Here is a 24,906-nt window from a genome sequence, read left to right on the forward strand (position 1 = left end):
GCCCCACCACTGCCTTTTCCAACCTTTTCTGGTATAGGACTCGCCTGTGTCTCAGAAGCACTGTCATCACCCGGCCTATCAACCCAGCATGGGTCTGTCACCTCATCATCCTCCGATCCCTCAGTCTGCTCCCCCCTCGGACTTCCTGCCCTGACAACAACTTCACCACTGTCTGACAACCGTGTCTCCTCATCATCTGACACCTCTTTACACACTTCTTCCACTACTTCAACAATGTCATCATCACCCACAGACTGCGACCGTTGGAAAACCTGGGCATGGGAAAGAGCTCAGCAGAAACCGGACAAGTGGTTTGTGACACTGGGAAGGGTCCAGAAAACAGTTCCTCAGAGCATGCCGGATCAAATTCCAAATTTTCCTGGGGGGCAGACTGGGGGGAAGGAGGTTGAGGTGGAGGAGCTGGAGGAGTCCTCACTTGGGTAATATCGGTGGACTGCGTGGAAGACTGACTGGTGCACAAATGACTTGAAGCATTGTCCGCAATCCACGACATCACCTGTTCGCACTGTTGTGGCCTCAACAGTGCTCTACCACGAGTCCCAGTAAGTTGAGACATGAAGCTAGGGAGTGTATCTCTGCGGCGTTCCCCTGCTCCCTCATCAGCAGGTGGTGTCTCACCCCGCCCAGGACCACGGCCTCTGACCCCTGCAGTAATTGGATGCCCAAGCCCTCGTGCTCTACCCTTAGCCCTCGGGTTCAACATATTCCAAATTAAAGTCTCTTTTATAGACAAAAGAGAAATAAAAACTGTACATTTTTTGGGGTAAATTATTTTTGGTAAATTTTTTTTTTTTTTTTGGTTTTATAGAACAAAACATGCAGAAGAAATCAGACAGCAACCCAACCTCAGAAGATGATTGCTATGGCTAGTTTCTAACCAACACTGACAGCACACAAAAGGATTTTGTGCTGTGACTGTCACTTTAACTTTTGAAAAACGCTAATGTAGCCCTAACAAGGGCTGTTGGGTCCTTGTAGAATCACTCCTGCCTAACACTTTCCCTGACCAGCAGCAGCTCTATCCCTAACGGCATCCAGACAGAGAATGATCCGAGCAGCGCGGGCCATGGCTAGTATATTCCAGGGTCACCTAATCAGGCCAGCCAACCACTGCTATCGACATGTAAGGGTACCACGTCATGCTGGGTGGAGTGCAGAGTCTCCTGGCTTGTGATTGGCTCCGTTTCTGGCCGCCAAAAATCAAAACTCCGGGAGATGCCATTTTCTCGAGCTGGCGAAATATTCGTCCGAGCAACGAGCAGTTTCGAGTACGCTAATGCTCGAACGAGTATGCTGGCTCATCTCTAGTGCATAACCATCTCTAGTGATTTTTTTCTCATAGATTGCCCCAGGTCTGCAGGAAAAGACAGACGGTTCTACACTGGATATGCAGTGGTCAGTGGAGCACATGAGGTAGTAAAAGCAGAACCACTCCCTCCACACAGGTCAGCGCAGGAGGTGACCTCACCTTTGCAGGACCCCCCTTTAAGCGTGGCAAACATTAAAGAGCTCATGGATGCTCTTTAACTTCCCCAAGAGGTGGGGATAATAAAAGTAAAAACACACAAAATTGGGAAACTACACAAGTCAAGGGCAAGTATGTGGCCGACAGGGTGGCGAAGGCAGCTGCACAGATGGAACCCAGAGACTGTCCTGAAGTCTCAAAGGTAAGTTCTGAGCTAAAAAGTTTGATCCACAGGTGTTCTAGTCCCTGGTGGCCCGAGTGTCATCAGAAGAGAAGGAAGTGTGAAGGAAAGCTAGAGCCCAGATGCCATTAGCTAGTGCAAATGTCCTGAGTTTTACTACCCCTGTCACTAGACTAGTGAAAGCCTATATATTTTGTGCCCCCCACAATCCGGGTAAGGTGGTAACGACCCTACAGAAGGTGACACCCAAGCTGCTGTATCCCTTCCAGAGACTGCAGATGGATTTTATCCGGCTACCAAAAAGCGGTACGTAGGATACATTCTTGTGTGCATTGATCTCTTTCCAGGGTGGCTAGAAGTTTTTCCCACGACCAAGGCTACTGCCAGAGCCGCAGCCAAGAAGTTGGTGAATGAGATTTTCTGCAGGTTTGGACTCCCAGAGACAATAGAGTCCGGTCGCAGAACCCACTTCACTGGACAGCAAAAGACTGAAACCTTGTGCCTCCTGGGTGTAGAACAGGCCCTGCACACCGCTTACCCTCCCCAAGCTAGTGGTGGGGTTTAAAAAGTGTTAAAACCGCAATACAGCGGTTAATAACGCTAACGAAAGTAAGCACCGGCACCAGCTCACCCTGAGCTGGTGCTCGGTACTTACAGCTTACACCTACCATTTGAAATGGTAGGTTTCCTTTAAATTGGAGTTCCAGAAGGCCATGGATGAAACAGGGAAACCATAGCCCAAGAGCCTTCCTGCTGCCATCTATTCAGTCAGGACCACCACATCAGAAAGACGGGATTGTCCCCTTTTGAGATACTTTTTGGCTGTGTGCCCAGATTAGGCCTCTACTTCCTACAGACCCTATAGCTGATGGCAGGAAACCAGGTGGAATATGCCACACAGTTGAGCCGGGCCTTGGAAAAGGTCCACAAAAGTGCCTCTGATTCTTTTCTAGATCCAGACAGAGACCTCAGGACGCATACCCTGAAGCCTGGAGACTACGTGGTAGTAAAGAAACACACCAGAGAGAGAGTCTGGAGCCTCACTATGACGGCCCCTTCCAAGTCCTGCTGACGAGCGCCACGTCTGTGAAGCTAGAGGGAAGTCAGCATGCTTCCACGCTTTCAATTGCAAACTTACTTATTCTTCTTGCTAGCTGGCAAAACTATCACTGTGTCTATAGGGCCGACCAGGGTGCCCCCAGGGTAGGAGACTTTACCTACGGTTGGTGCTGGCAATGACCTTCTTTAACATTGACAGCACAGGTAACCCTGTATTAGCAGTGTCTGATGTGTACAGGATCTGTGGGGATAGGAGAGTCAGGTCAGGCCTAGAGGCTGGGAAGGTGAGTGTACGGTGATAAAACCTCTGCATTCCTTCCTCGTGATCCCCAGGGATAAGGTTGATCAAACACATAAAGAAAAGGAAGAGAATCCCAAGGGATTCTAGAGGTCAAAGTGAGAAGCACCTAGATGACAACGTTTATATAGATATAGTGGGAGCACCAAGGGGGGTCCCAGATGAGTACAAGGCCCACAATCAGATATGGGCAGGTCTAGAGTCCATTATTCCCCAGATAGCTATGAGCAAAGATGTTGATTGGGTTAACTGTTCTTATTCTAATCAACAGAGATTTGTGAATTATATCCAAGATGCTCTCCAGAACCGCATGGCTTTGGACATGACCCTTGCTGAGAAGGGAGGAGTCTGTAAGATTGTGGGAGCGGCTTGTTAAATGTACATCCCGGAGGACACCGCCCCCTATGGATCCATTACCCATGCACTTGAAAAGATTGAAGGACTGTCCAGGGAACTCAAGAGAAACTCTGGGGTGGACACTTTGTCCTTCACTTTGTAGTTGGGGGATTGGAAGGGTTTCAATTAAGTGGGGGTGATATTGGGGATCGTGATTTTGCTCTCGTCACTTATTGCACGTTGTGTGGGCCCCCTCATCAAGTCCACCATGTCCCAGATGGCCGTCCAGGCGGTAAGAACCACGACAGGAGAAGTGCCCGGAGTGGAAGATGATGCTGCCTGCTGGAGAACCAGCCTGTTTACAAACCTATGAACTATGGGAACTCAGTGATGTGATTTGAGTGTGCAGACCTGTAACCCTTTTAGCGACTGGTCTCTGGGGAATCTGGTGAAGCCAATAAAAAGTCCAGCAGGTGAGGGTTTAGCCCATCTGAAGTTACCTGGAATTTGAGGAGGTTGCTTTAGGAGGTTGTAGGTCTGCAGGGCTCAAACAGGGGGGAAATGTGAGAGATATATTCCTTTAAAGAAGCCATTTTGGACTCAGTGGACGCCATTTTAGTCTTAGCCGGGGGTTGTGGTGACAACTTTCAGCCATGTCATGATTCAGTCATTTTGAGTGACCTTGTTTGCCAGTTTCTCCTTGACACTTGTAAGAGATGGTTGTCCTTCAGCCTGTTTCCTTCCTTGGAGCCATTCTCTATACATTTTGTGGCTGGGATAATATAAACATACTGTTTATATTAGAACAAGGTCTCTGGAGGAAGCGGTGTATAGTTCATAGACATTTTGGAAGAAAGTCTCAGAGAGGATGTCCTGAGATATTCATTATGGCCCATAGCATTGCAGTATTTTATCACCTTTTCATGCCCCTATGAAACAGATTTTATGTGTTTTATATATGCGGCTGCCTGCTAAAAACTTGGAGATTCTGGTGTGTCTTAGGCCCGTTCCACACTTGCGAGTGTGATGCGATGAACTGAGTTCTGAGTTCAATCCCGCGGTGCAGCGTTCGGGCCGTGCGTTCCCGGCAGCATGTGTTGCGAGTGTGATGCGAATTCATCGCATCACACTCACATGTGTGGAACGGGCCTTAGTTTCTGCTTTCATCCCAATACCGGGAGCCATGAAAGGGTTAACACGAAAGTCACCTAACAACATGAAGGACTGTTTTGAGTCCTAGATAAAACTCTCTTACATATGACTGTGTATGTAGCTGTATATATATGTCCCTGTATACAGTATAGGTGTGAGATGTATATATGACTATGTATGTAGCTGTATTTATATGTCTCTGTATACAGTATAGGTGTGGGATGTATATATCACTATGTATGTAGCTGTATATATATGTCTCTGTATACAGTACAGGTGTGGGGTGTATATATGACTATATATGTAGCTGTATATATATATGTCTCTATACAGTATAGGTGTGGGATGTATATATGACTATGAAAGGGTTAACATGAAAGTCACCTAACAACATGAAGGACTGTTTTGAGTCCTAGATAAAACTCTCTTACATATGACTGTGTATGTAGCTGTATATATATGTGTCTGTATACAGTATAGGTGTGGGGTGTATATATGACTATGTATGTAGCAATATATATATATGTCTCTGTATACAGTATAGGTGTGGGGTGTATATATGACTATGTAGCTGTATATATATGTCCCTGTATACAGTATAGGTGTGGGATGTATATATGACTATGTATGTAGCTATATATATATGTCTCTGTATACAGTATAGGTGTGGGATGTATATATGACTATGTATGTAGCTGTATATATATGTCTCTGTATACAGTATAGGTGTGGGGTGTATATATGTCTCTGTATACAGTATAGGTGTGGGGTGTATATATGACTATGTATGAAGCTGTATATATGTCTGTATACAGTATAGGTGTGGGGTGTATATATGACTATGTATGTAGCTGTATATATGTCCCTGTATACAGTAAAGGTGTGGGGTGTATATATGACTATGTATGTAGCTGTATATATGTCCCTGTATACAGTATAGGTGTGGGGTGTATATATAGCTATGTATGTAGCTGTATATATGTCTCTGTATACAGTATAGGTGTGGGGTGTATATATGACTATGTATGTAGCTGTATATACACTCACCGGCCACTTTATTAGGTACACCTGTCCAACTGCTCGTTAACACTTAATTTCTAATCAGCCAATCACATGGCGGCAACTCAGTGCATTTAGGCATGTAAACATGGTCAAGACAATCTCCTGCACATCAAACCGAGCATCAGTATGGGGAAGAAAGGTGATTTGAGGCCTTTGAACGTGGCATGGTTGTTGGTGCCAGAAGGGCTGGTCTGAGTATTTCAGAAACTGCTGATCTACTGGGATTTTCACGCACAACCATCTCTAGGGTTTACAGAGAATGGTCCGAAAAAGAAAAACATCCAGTGAGCGGCAGTTCTGTGGGCGGAAATGCCTTGTTGATGCCAGATGTCAGAGGAGAATGGGCAGACTGGTTTGCGCTGATAGAAAGGCAACAGTGACTCAAATCACCACCCGTTACAACCAAGGTAGGGAGAAGAGCATCTCTGAACGCACAGTACGTCGAACTTTGAGGCAGATGGGCTACAGCAGCAGAAGACCACACCGGGTGCCACTCCTTTCAGCTAAGAACAGGAAACTGAGGCTACAATTTGCACAAGCTCATCAAAATTGGACAGTAGAAGATTGGAAAAACGTTGCCTGGTCTGATGAGTCTCGATTTCTGCTGCGACATTCGGATGGTAGGGTCAGAATTTGGCATCAACAACATGAAAGCATGGATCCATCCTGCCTTGTATCAGCGGTTCAGGCTGGTGGTGGTGGTGTCATGGTGTGGGGAATATTTTCTTGGCACTCTTTGGGCCCCTTGGTACCAATTGAGCATCGTTGCAACGCCACAGCCTACCTGAATATTGTTGCTGCCCATGTCCATCCCTTTATGAGCACAATGTACCCTGTAACATCTGATGGCTACTTTCAGCAGGATAATGCGCCATGTCATAAAGCTGGAATCATCTCAGACTGGTTTCTTGAACATGACATGAGGTCACTGGACACAAATGGCCTCCACAGTCAGCAGATCTCAATCCAATAGAGCATCTTTGGGATGTGGTGGAACGGGAGATTCGCATCATGGATGTGCAGCCGTCAAATCTGCGGCAACTGTGTGATGGCATCATGTCACTATGGAGCAAAATCTCTGAGGAGCTTCCAGCACCTTGTTGTATCTATGCCACGAAGAATTGAGGCAGTTCTGAAGGCAAAAGGGGGTCCAACCCGTTACTAGCATGGTGTACCTAATAAAGTGGCCGGTGAGTGTATGTCTCTGTATACAGTATAGGTGTGGGGTGTATATATGACTATGTATGTAGCTGTATATATATATATATGACTATGTAGCTATATATATATGTCTCTGTATACAGTATAGGTGTGGGATGTATATAGGACTATGTATGTAGCTGTATATATATATGACTATGTATGTAGCTGTATATATATGTCTCTGTATACAGTATAGGTGTGGGGTGTATATATGTCTCTGTATACAGTATAGGTGTGGGGTGTATATATGACTATGTATGTAGATGTATATATATGTCTCTGTATACAGTATAGGTGTGGGGTGTATATATGACTATGTATGTAGCTGTATATATGTCTCTGTATACAGTATAGGTGTGGATACATATAAGTCTCTGTCCTCCCCTTCTCCTCTATACAAACTGCTGCTTCCTGTCCTCCCGGAGCCCCGCCCCTCAGTGACATCACACTCCCGGGGTCACATGACTGGTGGATTGTGAGCAGGAGACGTGTGTGAGGCAGAGAGTGTCCTGCACTGAGGAGAGAAGAGGTAAGTGACCAGAGGAGGGACTACAACTCCCAGCATGCTCCAGGAGCACACACACTATATGGAGGGACTACAACTCCCAGCAGCTCCAGGAGCACACACACTATATGGAGGGACTACAACTCCCAGCATGCTCCAGGTGCGCACACACTATATGGAGGGACTACAACTCCCAGCATGCACCAGGAGCACACACACTATATGGAGGGACTACAACTCCCAGCATGCTCCAGGAGCACACACACTATATGGAGGGACTACAACTCCCAGCATGCTCCAGGAGCACACACACTATATGGAGGGACTACAACTCCCAGCATGCTCCAGGAGCACACACACTATATGGAGGGACTACAACTCCCAGCATGCTCCAGGAGCACACACACTATATGGAGGGACTACAACTCCAAGCATGCTCCAGGAGCACACACTTTGTGGAGGGGCTACAACTCCCAGCATGTTCCAGGAGCACACACACTATATGGAGGGACTACAACTCCAAGCATGCTCCAGGAGCACACACTTTGTGGAGGGACTACAACTCCCAGCATGCTCCAGGAGCACACACACTATATGGAGGGACTACAACTCCCAGCATGTTCCAGGAGCACACACACTACATGGAGGGACTACAGCTCCCAGCATGCTCCAGGAGCACACACACTATATGGAGGGACTACAGCTCCCAGCATGCTCCAGGAGCGAACACTTAACGGTCCGAACACCGCACTTTCATCGAGTTTCCCGAATATTTCCATTTTGCAGCGAATTGCCACGGGATTTTGGCGCATGCGATCGGGTTTTGGTGCATTGGCGCCGGATTGCACGCGACAGAAATGGGGGGGTGGCCGTCGGACAACTCTACGGATTCGGACAAACTGCGGAATTTAAAAAACGATTTGTGTCGCAATCCAATGCACTTAAATGCACCAGGAAGAAGAAGGTGAACTCCGGGGACCTGAGCGGGGAAGCGACACATACAGGATATCGGACACAGGATCTTAGTGACTCTCCGCACAGCGCATTATACACAGACTCCAGCGTACGGGTGAGTAAATGTGCCCGATTCTATGCAGATACAGGAGATAATAATCATCTCTGATTGGACGTTTTTTTTCCCGGTGGATTTGGGTTTTTGTGTTTTGTAATTATGGAAATATTGGGAATGTCTGGAATATTTGGGGTTCGATGTGACTCTGGTGTTTGGACACTTCGGGACATTGGGCGCGTCCTGCAGGGGCCCAGTAACCCCGGACGGGTCATATCCGGGTGCAGTCTGTAGTGTCTCCGCATCACATGTCATAACAGATGGGTTCTTATCTATTTTCTGCCCAGTTGCCTAGCAACATTGGAGGAAAAACTGACTTCATACGGAAGTCATCCATGTGCCGTCCTGTTTTTTATTTCTGAGGATCCGTTGCCTTCTGTGAAGGTCCATTGCAGTTGCTGCAGTTTTTTTCTCCCAATGAAAAACAGACATGTGAACAAACCCATAGAAATAAATGGGTCAGTGTAAGAGATGAGCAGATGGGAGGGGAGCGATATAGATCCAAGCACCGTGACTGTGGTAACTTATTTGATATTGTGGACCCCTTTCTGTGTGAAAGCTACAGCACAAAGGGATTCTGAGACTCGGAGCCGTCCTGGAGAATCCCCATCTGTCACATCACACATGTCATGGACACAATTGCTTCATATAGAGTTTGCTCTTAGTTCTTCTCATGTTTCCTCAGGTTCTATAGATACAGGACTCCCAGAGGTTTCTCCTAAAGATGATCCTTTCCATCAATGATCCACCAGGGATCCGGGAGAAGGACAGAGAGCAGATGGCGGCCAGGATCCTGGAGCTCACCCTGGAGATGATCTCCTTGATAACCGGAGAGGTGAGAGTCTCCCAGGACACGGCTCTTATCTCTAGGAATAACAGCGGGAAATGACTGGAGAGGTGAAGGATTCTTAGGATCTATGTAGTGATCAGTGTCTCCCCATACACAGGATTACACAGTAGTGAAGAAGTCGTCTGGTGAGTGTGTGACCCCCCGTGTGTCAGGAGGATGGACCCAGAGCCCCATCACCGAGCCTCCACCTCATTCACTGATACATGAGCAGAAGATCCTAGAACTTACCTCCAGGATCACTGAGCTGCTGAGCGGAGAGGTGAGCGCTGCCGGGAATGCTGGGACATTGTACAATAACACAAGGGAGGGGTCTGGGTGATGACTGTGTCATTGTGGGTGTCAGGTTCCTATAAGGTGTCAGGACGTCACTGTCTATTTCTCCATGGAGGAGTGGGAGTATATAGAAGGACACAAGGACCAGTACAAGGACATCATGATGGAGGACCACCAGCCCCTCACATCACCAGGTAAGAGGAGACCTTCCTGATTATAGAGGACAGAGCAGGTGTGAGGTCACCTCCTCCATCATCTCATCATCACATATAGACAATGTATCAGTCACTGTGTATAATTCCTATAGATGGATCCAGTCAGAGAAATCCACCAGAGAGATGTCCCAGTCCTGGAGAATCCCGGGATATTACACAGGAACCAGAGAGATGTCCCAGTCCTGAAGATTCCCGAGATATTACACAGGAACCAGAGAGTTGTCCCAGTCCTGGAGATTCCCGAGATATTAAAGAGGAACCAGAGGAGAACGTCCCACTGGATCATCAGGTAGATGGAGCTGAGATTCCTGTCCATTTCTCCATGGAGGAGTGGGAGTATATAGAAGGACACGAGGACCAGTACAAGATCATCAAGATGGAGGACCACCAGCCCCTCACATCACCAGGTAAGAGGAGACCTTCCTGATTATAGAGGACAGAGCAGGTGTGAGGTCACCTAGACTCCTCCATCATCACATATATACAAAAATATAAATCTGCCTCTGAAAAACAAGTTTACTTCATTAATCTTGTATCTTCTTTATCTTACGACCCCAGACAATTATTTTCTACCTTCAACTCCCTCCTCTGTCCTCCAGCTCCTGCACCTACTTTTCTCATTTGTGTCCAGGACTTCATTTCACACTTCAAAGACAAAATAATGCCACCAAACAAATTGTCCACTAAGAACCATCTACAATCTGGTTTCTGACCCAGTTCCCCCTCTAAGACTGTCCTGACCAAAGTTTCTAATGACCTCCTGTCTGCCAAGGCCAAACACCACTACTCTGGTCTCCTCACTGATCTCTCCTCTGGTTTTAAAACTGTTGACGCTTATCTCCTGATGCCTCTCTTACCGGGGCTTCAGTGTCTCACTCTCACACCACCTCTTCTCCTCGCCCCCTCTCTGTTGGTGTAGGATCCCTACTTCATCAACAGCTCCCTTGACATCAAGCCTTATGACTTAATGTAGCATTAAACCTGGTTTGGCTTTAAAGGGGTTATTTCCACGAAGGATAGTTGGGCCCTATCCATGGGATAGGGCATAACTTGCTGATCAGTGGGGGTCTCAGTCCTTTCGTGGTTAGCAGATCGTGAAAACGAGGGGTCCGTCCCCTTGTTGCTCCTCAGACTAATGAAGCAGATGGCTGGCAAGACTGTTCTGCTCCATCTATGGAGCTGACGGAGATGGCCAAGCACCGTCGGACCCCTCATTTTCGCGACCTGCGGGCGTCTCAGCACTGAGACCCCCACTGATCAGCAAGTTAGACCCTATCCTGTGGATAGGGACTAACTTTCCTTCCATCTTATCATAAGGCTTGTCAAGGGAGCTGCGGTACAAGGTAGCTACAAGCGAGGCGTGGTTTTCCATGGCGTCCCCCGTGACGGCCCGACTTGGAGGATGACCCCTTGACCTCTGTAGGGATACCCCACCGCTGCATCCATACTCCATTGTCTTCCTGTCCCTACACAGGGCAGGGAGTAGAGAAAAATTCTCCTCGCTTCCTCCCCCAAGGGGGACAGTGAGGGGGAAGGCAGTCTAGCGCGGGGCTTTAGTTCACCTATCCACCTGTTTCAGGCAGCGATCGGTGCAGAGGGGCCCCCTTCCTTGCCAGACAAACATAAAACAGACTGACAAACATAAAACACAAAAGAGTGGTAAACAAAAGAACAAAATCAGAACAAAATCGGTAAGCAAAGAGTCAAGAGCGTGCGCAACTTGGACGTAATAGCTTCCGCCCGAGACAGGCACAGGTGAAAAGGAGAAACGAGGATGAAAACCATAATTGCAGAAAAACTGAGAAACCTGAGTGGAAGAATTACAGTGATTATTAATAGCAAATTCTGCCAACGAAAGGAATTTCACCCACTGGTCCTGACTGTCCGAGACAAAGAGTCGCAGATATTGAATCATCTCCTGATTCATTCGTGTCAGGATGAAACGCCGACGAGAACGACAAATTCACTTCCAGTCCAGAACAAAATGCTCGCCAAAACTTGGAAACAAATTGTACGTCCCTATCTGACACAATATCATCTGGTATACCATGGAGGCGTACAATATTCTGTCTAAACAATTCATCCAATTCTTCAGCTGAAGGTAACTTTTTTAATGGAACAGTGTCCCATCTTAGAGAAACGGTCCACTACCACCCAAATCAGCGTATACCCCAGAGATGCTGGCAGATCAGTGACAAAATCCATAGACACTTTAGACCATGGCCTGGTGGGAACTGGAAGCGGAAGAAGAGGCCCCTCAGAACGTTTCCTGGGAGTCTTTCCTCGCGCGTAGACCTGACAGGCTTGGACAAATGCGTTCACATCATTAGTCATGTGAGGCCACCAGTAACTTCTCTTTAAGAGATCCAAGGTACTCCGCATTCCCGGATGACCTGCCAATACCGAGCAATGCGTCTCCTTCAACACTCAAACGACAAGAAAGAGGAACAAATAATTTGCCTTCCGGAAGGTCTTTAGGTGTAGATCTTTGTCCGGCTAAAATTTGACAGGAGAGGTGGGAGGAGACAGCTGCCAACACAACACGTGGAGACAAAATATTACTGTCCGTAGTCTCTGGAAGCTCAGGAGTCCTGAAGCTACGGGACAAGGCATCAGTCTTCACATTTTTTGACCCCGGTCGATAGGTGACCGCAAAATTAAAGCGAGAGAAAAACAAGGCCCACCTAGCCTGACGTGAGTTCAAGCGATTAGCAGTATCCAAATATACTAAGTTCTTATGATCCGTGAGCACAGTTATCGGATGAAGAGCTCCCTCCAAAAAGTGCCGCCAGACTTCAAATGCCAACTTAATGGCAAGGAGCTCTCGATTACCAATATCATAATTCCCCTCACAAGAAGAAAACTTTCTAGAGAAATATGCACATGGTCTGAGTCTGGTGATAGTGGATGACCCCTGAGACAACACTTCACCAACTCCAACCTCGGAGGCATCTACCTCCACAACAAATGGTTGAGAAAGGTCAGGTTGAACCAAAACTGGGGCTGACAAGAAAGCCGCTTTTAGAGTTTCAAACGCAGAGCAAGCGGCAGGAGACCAATTACTCGGATCAGCGCCCTTATGGGTTAAATCCGTGAGGGGTTTGGCGATCACGGAAAAGTTCTTAATAAAGTTCCAATAATAGTTAGCGAAACCCCAAAAACTTGGAAGGCCTTAAGATTGGTAGGCTGAACCCAGTCCGTGAGCGCCTGAACTTTACTCAGATTCATCTGTACATCAGAGGGAGTAACAACATAACCTAAGAAGGAAACCTTCTGGGCGCAAAAAACACACTTTTCCAGTTTAGCGAAGAGGTGGTTTTTGCGTAACCTGGTAAGTACTTGGCGGAGATGTTGCTGATGTGAAACCATATCAGGAGAGAAAATCAAAATATCGTCAAGATACACCACCATAAACACACCGATGTAATCATGAAAGATGGAGTTCATAAACCCTTGAAAAACCGCTGGGGCATTACTCAAACCAAAGGGCATAACCAGGTATTATTCAAAGTGTCCCAAAGGTGTATTAAATGCGGTCTTCCACTCATCCCCTTCCCGGATGTGAATCAGGTTATAAGCCCCTCTGAGATCTAATTTAGAGAAAACTTGGGCCCCAGAAACCTGATTTAAGAGATCCGGGATCAATGGAAGAGGCCCTGAGTTTTTTACCGTTATCTAATGCTCGATAATCGATGCACGGCCGTAAACCACCATCTTTTTTTCTCAACAAAAAAGAACCCGGCCCCAGTCGGCGACTCAGAGGGAAGGATATGTCAAACTCTCATCAATATAACTCTTCAGTGACTCCCGTTCTGGTACTGACAGGTTATATATACGACCGTTTGGCAATCTAGCATCAGGAAGAAGGTCAATTTTACAATCAAACTTCCTGTGAGGAGGAAGGACTTGGGACAAGGGTTTTGAAAACACATCTGAGTAATCGGAGAGAAAACCTGGAAGACTCTGATCTTCCGCCACCACTGTACATAATGAAACTCTGGTCAGGTGATCCTTACAGTGAGGACTTCAATGAACCAGCTTCAGAGTTTCTCAATTAATTACCGGATTATGGATCCGGAGCCAGGGTAGACCAAGAATGACATTTTCAGACAAGTTTTCCATAACTAGGAAAGAACACCATTCTTCATGCATAGCTCCTACCATAAGCTTTATCTGCGGGGTTCGGAATTTTATCAACCCTGCCTGTAGAGAGGTCAAATCCTCACCCGCCATCTGGATAGGAGTAGACAAAGGAATCAATGACATAGATAAGTGAGAGACAAAATTATAATCAATGAAATTAGTTGCAGCACCTGAATCCAAGAAGGCGTGACCAGTACAGGAAATAGATTGAAACTTAACTGTACAAGGTAAATACATTCTAGACACAATTGGGAGTACCTGAGCTCCTAAGCAGTCCCCCCGACTACTGCTTAGGAGCGGAATTTTTCCTGCTGCTGTCTCTTGGAACAGGTGTTGATCTGATGATCAGGACTTCCACAGTAGAAGCAAAAATGACGTCTCAGTCGATGTTGCTTCCGCTGTGCAAAAGAGATGCTATCCAGCTCCATGGGTTCCAATTCTGGACTACCTGGAGACAGACTGGCCGCTGGCTGACAGTCAGGGGACACCCGAGGTGATCGCCTGGATCTTAGGCGACGACCAACTAGGATGACCAGAGTCAAAGCTTGACCTAATGTCTGAGGCTCGGCATAAGCTAGGACTAAGTCCTGTACTCGGTCTGATAGTCCGGACATAAATTGGTCTTTCAAGGCACAGTCGTTCCATTGCGAGTCAGTCACATAATGTCTGAATTGGGCACAATAATCTTCTGCCGTCAGTTTTCCCTGACACAGAGATCTAAGGTGGGAAACTGCAAGTGCTCAGCGGTCAGGTTCGTCATAAATCTGGCCTAAAGCAGAAAAAAAGCGTCAAGAGAAGAACGGGATGGAGAGTCAGGTGGGAGAGAAAAGGCCCAATTTTGCGGATCCCCGCGCAACAGGGAAATGACCACGCCCACCCTTTGTGTCTCTGTGCCAGATGAACGAGGGCGTAAAGAAAAATAACGTTTACAGCCCTCCCGAAATGAAAAAAATTTCTCACGGTCACCAAAAAACAAGTCAGGGAGGGGAACCTTAGGTTCTGGCGCGGGTGGCAGTGGATCCTGCGGTGGTGTCCTGCATGGTTTCCTGAATTTGGAGATGGGCAGTTAGATCCTGAACAAGCTGAGTTAGGGTCTGTACTTGAGCGACCACAGCTGACAAGGCTCCATGGGAGGAGAGAATGTAGCAGGTCGGATACAGGATGCAGACCTATGTGTGGCCAGTGTTTAGGATTGGGTAACACAGAAGACAGGGGATAGTGTGCCCTGAGCTTGCCCCAACCTCTGTCCCTTCCTATAGCCCCCCCTACACTAAACCGTGGGGCGACTACTTGAAGACTCGAAATACACTGGGTAAGAGTGGGAAGGGAAACACGAACAGACTGACAAACATAAAACACAAAAGAGTGATAAAATAGCCGGAGTCACAACGAGAGGGTACGTCAAGAGCAAAGTCAGTAAGCAAAGAGTCAATGTCAAAAAACTAGCCGAGGTCACAACAATTCAGACACAGAGCAAGTCAAACCTAATGCAGAGAGCGAGTGAAGAAAGGGATTTCAAATACTGGCACAGGTGACTAGTGAAGCTGCAATTTATACAGCCAGAACCCCACCTCCAGAACCTGATAGGAGCTGGACAACTTCTGAGAATTAACCCCTCATGGTGCAGAATAACCAAGCACATTAGCAGGCACCATGCAGAGGTACCACAAGTCCCAGCAGTTCTGAACACAACTCCTAGACAGCGCAAGGTCTTAGCAGCCGCTGCCCGGGAAGCACGCCAGAGACCGCTGGTAGTGGGGGAGAGGTGGAGTTTGCGCGGATACGCGCCGGAGGTCGGAGAACGCTGCTAGCACCACCAGAAGAACCAGAAGTCCCAGCATTCTCCCCAGCGAACCTGACACTATTCCAAAATATCGGTTTGTATTTATAACCTGGTAACAGAGGAAAAATCCTCCTTCATGGACGAGATGCAAACCTTTATTAAAGGGGAAGTACAATGCTCGCTAGCATCCTCAATATACCCCAGGAACATTTACAAAAAAGGCAGAGGGTAGAATATGTGTCAGAGGCAGAATCAGAGGAAGGATCAATTAAAAATTCACTAGCTATTGAACCAACTCAATGTACATCAGCAGTAAAGATGGAGAAGAGATATTTGTTTCAGAAGATCTAGATCAATTACTTAAAGTAGTTCGAGCTACCCTTAAAATTGAAGAAGTGGAGGAACACCCCAAAGGAACTAATTCTGGAAGAATAGAGAGAACCAGAAAACACAATATCCTTGTCCAGGGAATTCAAAAAACGATTGTCCTTTGAGGAAGTAGAGACAAAAACATGGAGTTCATTTCCTAAAGTGGACATACAAGTTACCAAGATAGCTAAGAAATTGGACCTTCCATTTGAGGATGCAATGCAATCTAAGGAAAGCGGACAGTGTGTTAAAGAAGACATGGAAGTCTGGGACTTGTGGAACCTAAAGTCAAACATTGCCACAACCTCCGTGGCCCGCATACTATTTTTCCGGTCTAAATCTAAGCTCTATGGACTCCCATTTCAAGATGAATATCTCTTTGCTGGATACCATCCTTGAAAAAGCAGTTGATTGAAAAAAGGGTTTTCCAGAGACAAAAACAACCCAAAAGAAGCAGTCCTTTCGGGGCCCTAAGGAAAAGAAGTTTTCAAATAGAGGGATGATCCTTTCCATCAATGATCCACCTGGGATGGAGAAGGACAGAGAGCAGATGGCGGCCAGGATCCTGGAGCTCACCCTGGAGATGATCTCCTTGATAACCGGAGAGGTGAGAGTCTCCCAGGACACGGCTCTTATCTCTAGGAATAACAGCGGGAAATGACTGGAGAGGTGAAGGATTCTTAGGTGAAGTTGATTTCACCCCAACAACAAAAAGGGGAGGTCATTTCAATCGGTATAACTACTCAGAGATTCTGCCTATTTTGATACGCAAATATTTAACACAGTGCTCAGCTACCGGTATACCACCAATTTTTGGAGGGTATCCGCACGCTGCCACTCCTTGGACCAAGAAAGAGGATCTCACATTTTGATCTGTTCACCCGGAAGTCTGAGGATCTTCTAAAGCTCTCAAAAAGTGGAAAAGGCCATATACTCCTTTGAGAATGTCATCAAAAGTAAAAAAAAAAATTACACCACATACTGCTCCATACACCGAAGTATGAAAGAGTCATCATCGCCAGAAGATGGCAAAATGGAAAATTTTGGAGGTTTTCATTTTTGGGGCAATGTGCATTATTTTTACCAATTGCACTGCATTTGGAATTTATTTTTCTGCTTCCCAGTATACGGCATGAAATATTAAATACCTTCACTATGATGTGCAATAAAAAAAAGTTATAGATTTTTGAAGGTGGTGCATAAAAAAAGGAAATGCAAAAACAAAAGTAGACCTCGGCATTAAGCGCCACACATCAGTGAGCACCAGGGAGACTGCCAGTTCCCTCAAAAGCGAGCTTCTCTTCTCTAGCAACCCCCCTCATGCTCCTATCTTCCCTATCATACATTATTAGGTTGAAATCACCCCCCCCCCCCAACGCTGTGCAAAGCCAAATTTATGAGCATATAGAAGGAGACGAGAACCACTGTGTATTCATAACTGGGTTATACTGCTTTTCATGGACTACTCTGCAGAAACCACAAAAAAGGCGTGCTTTCAGCCCACTCTGCTTGGAGCTATACCCTGAAATTTACGCACCCAGACGGCCCCTAGCAAACTTTTGAAGATACAGTGGAAGCGGACAACATAATTGAAAACCATGTAGGCTTGGCGAGACACCTCACAACAATTACAAAGAACACCGCCACCAGGGCAATGTGCTAGATCACAACTTGCCTTGCCGAGACAACCTCCTCCGGAACCCCTGCGCCATTCCACCAGACCTCAGGACGCACTTGAGGAACACCCCTTAGGCCACTACGCAAGAAACAAGTGACTCTATAATAACAATGCGAATAAATTTAATTGGAACACACAAAGTAATGGGTGAAGAATCCACACCTCATGCTGGAAAATGTGGATGTCAATGAAGACAAAGGAATCGTAAACCAGCCCACCTTTCCCAGGATCCGGGATGGGAAGGGGATCATCCACGAGGACCCACACAAAGTATTATCCATTTTCCATAAATTTTACTCAGAGTTATATGGGGACACAGATTTATTTGATTAGAGAAAAGTGGAAGCATATCTGTCTAGGGTCCATACCTAAGGTGGCGGAGGAGAGCCTAGCAATGCTGACATAACTCCAGAGGAAGTGGTGAGGAAGATCAAAGATCTAGGATATGGCAAAACACCGGGACCGGACAGCTTCCCGGCAGAATTGTACAAAAATGTGCTGGATCAGGTGGCACCAGCCCTCTCCAAATATATCACAACAATCTAACAGGGCTCCCTGATACCTCCCTCTGCGAATTAAGCCTTCCTTAAGGTAATACCGACATCAGACAAAGATCCACTTCTTCCCAGCTCATTGTCCTCATTATACACACTCAACTATCCAACTCTTATTTCAGAAAATCAAGGCAAAGCTCCTTAGATGGGAACAGTTGCCGATATATATCTCTGGCAGAATACATCTGATCAAAATGATCAGCTTTGTGAGACTAGTATACCCACTAGAAACGCTCCCCATACTACTAAAAACAACAGGTATACACAACCTAAATAAGGCCTTCACCATGTTTATCTAGCGAGGTAAACTATCACACATATCTCTGCAGCGACTAATGCACACTAAACCTTCGGGAGGTATGAACTTCCCAGACATGAAGTGTTATAACTATGCATGCCTCCTACGTAATCCATGACTGGATCTATGGGACCAAATTCTTCTTGAACATACAATAAGAACAGGCCATGTTATAGTCATGCAGCCATACACACCCCAAATGTGAAACTACCTAAGATAGCCAAGCCAAGCAATATCCTGACAGATACCATTGCTACGTGGAAAGTGCTATGTAAACGATTAGGTTTATCTTTCCAGCTCCCTAAGCACCTGACTTTCTGGGACAATCTGGAAAACCAGGCAGAGGGGACGAAAAGTTTATTTAGGGCCTGGAAAGGAAAGAGGCATTAGCAAAATGGGCCACATCAAACATCAAACGGAACCAAGACTGAAATCCCTAGCTGAACTTACAGATGAATATGACCTACCAGACAGACAGGACTTTTAATATATCCAACTAACAATATTTGGCTCGTCTTGGCCATGCAACTTGGCCAGTGAAGAATCCGCTAACATTTTTGGCAAACTACTAGGAACTTTAGGAGCAAGGAGATTCATCTTGTTACTCAACCTTTGCTGGGAGAAAGGGGGAAGACTCTGACAACCCTCTTACAATCCCATAAAGGGAAAGATGGCTCAGAGAAAATGCAGTTTCCCCTACCATCATACATGGGTGGGCAGGGGTGCGTAGGCACATCTTGAGAGAAAGTTGGAGGGAAACCTTCTATAACCTTATACACTTGGCCATCTACACATTCAACATCCCAGCATCTGAGACCCGATCTGACAGATTAACCAGGTGCCCAAATGACTAAGGACGGTTAACCCGCCCTAAACGCGTCAGCTGCTGCGGTTTCCCCACACAGTGGATGTTGCATCTTTTAATGCATAAATAAAGGACGTTAAATGCATTGCCTGGAGCCTGGCTGAGCCGTTATTTTCGTTCATTTGGATTTCTAACCCTGGCAGAGGGGAGGCCCGTGCCTCGCTCGGCTTGTCCTGAACGGGAGGTGAGCTGGTCTACTTGCCCATACTTCGCCCAAATTGTAACACACACCTGGTAGACTTATTTCACGCAATCTGGACATGCTCAAACATACAACCCTTTTGGAAAGAAATCCGGGACCAGATACAGAAACCATACAAGGTCAAGGGATCCTCCATGCTCTGGCCTTCCTATTCCACTCGGCAGCACCAATCTCCATGGAGGAGGAGATAGACGAACTACTGTTATCAATTGTGCACATCACACTACTGGTAGCTAAAAGGTGCCGGCTGAACCACTGGCTAGTGCAGACCGTACCCACCTGGACAGAAGTGTTAATACAAATCAAACTTAACATAGAGATAAATTGAATGGAGACAGTGTTTAGGCAACAAACGTACCAAATCATTCTTTCGAAAATTTATTGTGGCATACTTTACAACAGAGGAAATAAGAAAACTCATGGCTAAGATTTGTAACACTGAATGGAACAACACGGAGAACATTAAAGGCACATTAGGCAGACTACAAATCGCAAACGAAGGGCGGTAGGAAGAGCGACACAATTAACACAGACTCTGATCCTAAGTGATTCTTTATGATAGCTTTGTGACTCAACATCCCCAACATATCAACTAACAATGTTGCCCAAATTGTAAGATTACTTGGTTATATGTGTTTGTTTATATGACGACTGAACCAAATTCTCTGTATCAAATGACACATCGAAAGGGTGCTAGTTGTGCCCATGTTTGACGGTAACTGTACAGGAAAGTCGGCAACAATACTGGGTCATTGGTGAACTAGAACATGCTGAACTTATGTCATTAAATGTCTTCTGATTTCTGTAAAATGTATGTTCTCCTGCCAAAGATCTAACAAAGCTCTTTAATAATTCCAAAAAAAGTTGCAAGGTCACTCCCCTCCCCTCCAGGCGTATGTGTTGTTGTGATTATTTTACAATTATTTTTTTTTAAATCCCAGAGAGATTTATTAGAGGGCCAATGCCACTATAATAAATCTGAAAAGCAGCAGAGCTTCAATATATGAGATAGGAGCCACCTGATGATAAATCTCCCCCAGTGTGTCTTCCGCCAGAAAGATCCTCACAAGTACCACTTCCTCATTGTTTTCCACTGACAAAACACTGTTTAGCAATGAATGGTGTATCAAGACTAGAACTCCAGCCTTACGTGCCACCGCTGGTGAGCTAAACTCCTCCCCCCACACAGAGCTTCTGAAAAATCAGCTGTATATAATATAGCAATATCCACTTTTAACCTCTTTAGGAGGCGAAGCACCATCATGCATTTTTGGGGAGCGCCATCCCTTAATATCCTTCATTTCAACTTCAAACTGTTCGGGATAGTGGCTCTTCCAAACCTTAGAATATTAGCGTTAAAGCAAGAAGAGCCCTACTCAACCCAACAGCCCTCCCCTTTCCTCCTACTCCCTTCCTAGGAAAATTAGCTACCATCGGATGGGAAACCTTTCCCTTGTTGTTACCCACTCTTCTCCTAAATTGAACCTGCTAAGTGTTATACAGGCTCCCTTTTACGACTTCCTTTTTTCTGATGGCAAAGATGTTAAACCCCACCCCCGCCTAGTAGTTACTTACGATCAACATAAAACTGCAAAACTGTGCAAAAAGAAAACTCACCCTCTCCTGATCAGCCCATCTGCATTCACATAAAGGGTGGGGCCATAATCATGTAAGCATACCATCAAACCTTCAGCGTGTTTTCACCTTAAATACTCAAACGCCAGAGATCAATAGTCCCTTCCCTTCGTTTGTTCTTCGCGAGGGGAAGACTGTCCCTCTCTCCCTCTCGTCTCCTGGCTCTCCCTGTGGATATTGTTTTGGTATGGTTATCCCGCAGTGGTAGAGAATCTTTGGCTACCCCATTCAAAAAATTCTCTGCTTCCCCTGGGTCTTGAAAAGCATCCCAGAGCATTTTGCAGCATTTCAGTTAAAGCAGCCACCAGATCTAGTGCCAAGTGATGTGCCACCTCCCTTGTGTGAAGGAGCGAGAAACCCATCAGCGGCGGAACCAGAAGTTGGACAAACCAATGTTCATTCTAGTATTATTATATGTGATGACTTGTTATTTCTGCCGGCACCATACTGCAGCCTTTATAGCCCGGCTTGTAGTATCATCTCTCCCCGAGGTTTCATGACTTCTATCTGATTGGATTTTAAACTAATTATGGCAGCGTATTGTAATATTAATTACTATAAATGATGTCACTTTACTTCTGCTCGTAACTGGGAAAAAGAAATCCTCTAAGCTTTAATTTCGTAATTTTATTTTTTAGGAAATAATAGTACAAGAGGTTCCCATGGACGTCCCCCCTCATCTCCTTGTGGTGAAGTAGAAGATAATCAGTCACATCTTTCCGCAGAGGGAAATCCTGGAGATAAAACGCAATTTCCATGTCCCAAATGTGAGAAACGTTTTACCCAGATATCAAATCTTCTCATTCACCTTCAAAGTCACGAAGGAGAAAACGTTTTTTCATGTTCAGAATGTGAGAAATGCTTTACCAAGAAATCAAGTCTTAATCAGCATATAAGAAGTCACACGGGGGAGAAGCCATTCTCATGTACTGAATGTGGGAAATGTTTTAGTCAGAAATCACATCTCGTGAGACATAAGAAAACTCACACAGGGGAGAAGCCATTCTCGTGTTCAGAATGTGGGAAAAGTTTTATTGAGAAATCCGACTTTGTTGCACACCAGAGAATTCACACAGAGGGGAAACCGTTTTTATGTACCGAATGTGGGAAATCTTTTGTTTCAAAATCAAGTCTTGTTAAACATCACAGAACTCACACCGGAGAGAAACCATTTTTATGTACTGATTGTGGGCAATGTTTTAGTTCAAGATCAAGTCTTGTCAAACATCAGTTAACTCACACAGGAGAGAAGCCATTTTTATGTAATGAATGTGGGAAATGTTTTGTTTCAAAATCATATTATGTTGAACATCAGAGAAGTCACACAGGAGAGAAACCATTCCCATGTACTGATTGTGGGAAATGTTTTGTTACAAAATCAAGTCTTGTTAAACATAAAAGAACTCACACCGGAGAGAGACCATTTTCATGTCCTGAATGTGGGAAATGTTTTACTACAAATGGAGATCTGGGAAGACACAAAAAAACCCACAGATTAGAGAAACCATTCTCGTGTTCTGAATGTGGGAAAGGTTTTGTTGTAAAATCATATTTTATTGATCATCAGAGAAGTCACGCAGCACAGAAAACATTTTTATGTACTGATGTGGGGAATGTTTTTCTTGGAAATCATATCGGTTAAAACAACAGAGAATTCACACAGGAGAGAAACCATTTTCATGTCCAGAATGTGGTAAATGTTTTAGTTGGAGGTCAACTCTTGTCAAACATCGGAAAACTCAGGAGAGAAGCCATGTTAATGTAATAGTGTAAGATATGTGACCAGTTTAGATATTTATCATTACGTCAGATGACTTCTGCTTGTGTCGGCAGCATATGTATTAGTTAGAAGTTTAGATATGTAGGTAGGTGATTGGATCAATCATGATGAATAATGTTTCTTTATGATATTTTCAGGATTATTGGCCTATGTACATGTAGCAATGATCATAGATTTCTTAGGTGACTTTTGCTCCATACCTCCTGTCATTGTCGGCAGCTCGTCCTCCTGTGACTTGGTTACGGAGAAGCTGCTCTGATGTATAATAATAAATTTTATGATCATTTCTCCCCCATGTAACTTGTATATTTCTGTGTAAAAGGTTCATCCAGATGAGCAGCAGTCGGTGTGTTATATCCTGGATGGAGGTTTGTCCTCTCCTGTAATGGTCACAATTCCATGTAAATGGTCATTTACAAAGCCCTCGACTTAACATATTGGACTTCACTGTGTCACAAAGATGGTGGAACGTTGTGATCTTGTGTTGGCGCTATATAGTACATATCCTGCTGTGTTATAAGTTCCCTGGTGTTTACAAGATAAATTTCTTTTTAATAGGAATATTTACAACTAAAAGGCTGAATTCAAACAACCCCTCCCCTCAACATAGCAATGCATGGGGCAAGGCGCTATAACACGGGGAAAGATAGGACTTCTCTTATTTTTCCCTCGTGTATGGAGCGTCCATTGCAGGCCTAGGATCGTGTGAATCCAGCATAACCTCAATGATTTGCAGGGGGCACTGTATATCTTTAATACCAAAATTTTGTTTATTACTTTAGTAATAAACACTTTTCTCTACGCTCGGGATTCTCATTTTGAAAAAATCTTCTAAAAACATTTTTTTTTTGAAAGCCTGAGATCACACAGTGTAGCCTGCCACACACAAAGTGTACAAGAAAGCCGTAGATACGGCCATGGACCCTGCCAAGGTGCCGCATCCGAAACTGGCTGATCTTACCACCATTGTGGTCCAGAAGTCCCAGCAGATTGCCTCACAAGGAGAACAGCTAGAACAAGTCACTGTCACGCTGCAACAGTTGCTTGCCACTCAGCATCAACGTCAGTCTCATGCGACTACTTCTGCGACTTCTCCTGCTACCCCGGCTTGTCTATCTGCTGCTGAACCAAGGCTAAGACTGCCTTTGCTCTGGGTTAGTAAATTCCCTGGACCACCGTGGACGATGACACAAGCCGACACCTGGGACCAGAATCTAAGTGGCACTTGGGCTACACCAGAGCCCGTCGCAAAGCAGGATGGTCTTGCTAAGGCGTGATGCCACCAGGTCGTCCCACAGGTGCGACTTGCCCTTAGTGGCAGGTTGAATTGCAGAATCACTGGGCAGTCTCGTGGTCGAGGCAGACGGCAATGATGCGACGTCAGGAACGGAACAGGAGGTCAAGGCTGGCAGCGGAGGAGCAAAGTCAGGGTCAGGTCCGGGGTCACAACGGGAGATCGGAATACAGAATACATGCAGGGAAAGTTGTCTCATAGGCTTGGAGCGCTAAGATCCGGTAGGGGGTTGCTGGGAGAAGCCAGCTTTTATAGAAAACCCAGAAGTGGCCAGCGCCAATCAGCGACGCGCAGGCTCTTTAAATCTGCGAGTGCCAGTGACAAAAGTCACTGATGTCTCAGTATAGTTTGCAGTTCCAGTGTCAGAACATGATGTTGCACATCAATGTTAAAGGTGAACCACAAAAAAGATGGTGAACTTGAAAGATTCATGATTTATGCCATTTGTTCTTTGTGAATCGATCACACCAAGCACATTCATGCTGAAATGAAAAATTTAAAGTCATAGTATTCAGCATTTGAAAATCAGACTCGCACTGTACAAGATTCTGGACAAGTAACGCCGGATTTACTAAACAGAATGGCTCAATATGCACAGCAGATCCCGGACCTTTCA

The 24,906-nt window shown here is 45.6% G+C and overlaps 1 protein-coding gene across 1 annotated transcript; it reads left to right on the plus strand.

Annotated features, from left to right (window-relative positions):
• The first annotated feature begins 7,200 nt into the window (after positions 1-7,200).
• Positions 7,201-23,291, plus strand: LOC140119834 (uncharacterized). The gene is made up of 4 exons (XM_072139250.1): positions 7,201-7,306; positions 9,037-9,668; positions 9,782-10,096; positions 21,855-23,291. The coding sequence occupies exons 2-4, from the start codon at positions 9,584-9,586 to the stop codon at positions 22,856-22,858; spliced, it is 1,404 nt and encodes a 467-aa protein (XP_071995351.1). The 5' UTR covers positions 7,201-7,306; positions 9,037-9,583; the 3' UTR covers positions 22,859-23,291.
• Positions 23,292-24,906: the final 1,615 nt, after the last annotated feature.

Source organism: Engystomops pustulosus, chromosome 2 (genome assembly GCF_040894005.1).
Source record: "Engystomops pustulosus chromosome 2, aEngPut4.maternal, whole genome shotgun sequence".
NCBI lineage: Eukaryota > Metazoa > Chordata > Amphibia > Anura > Leptodactylidae > Engystomops > Engystomops pustulosus.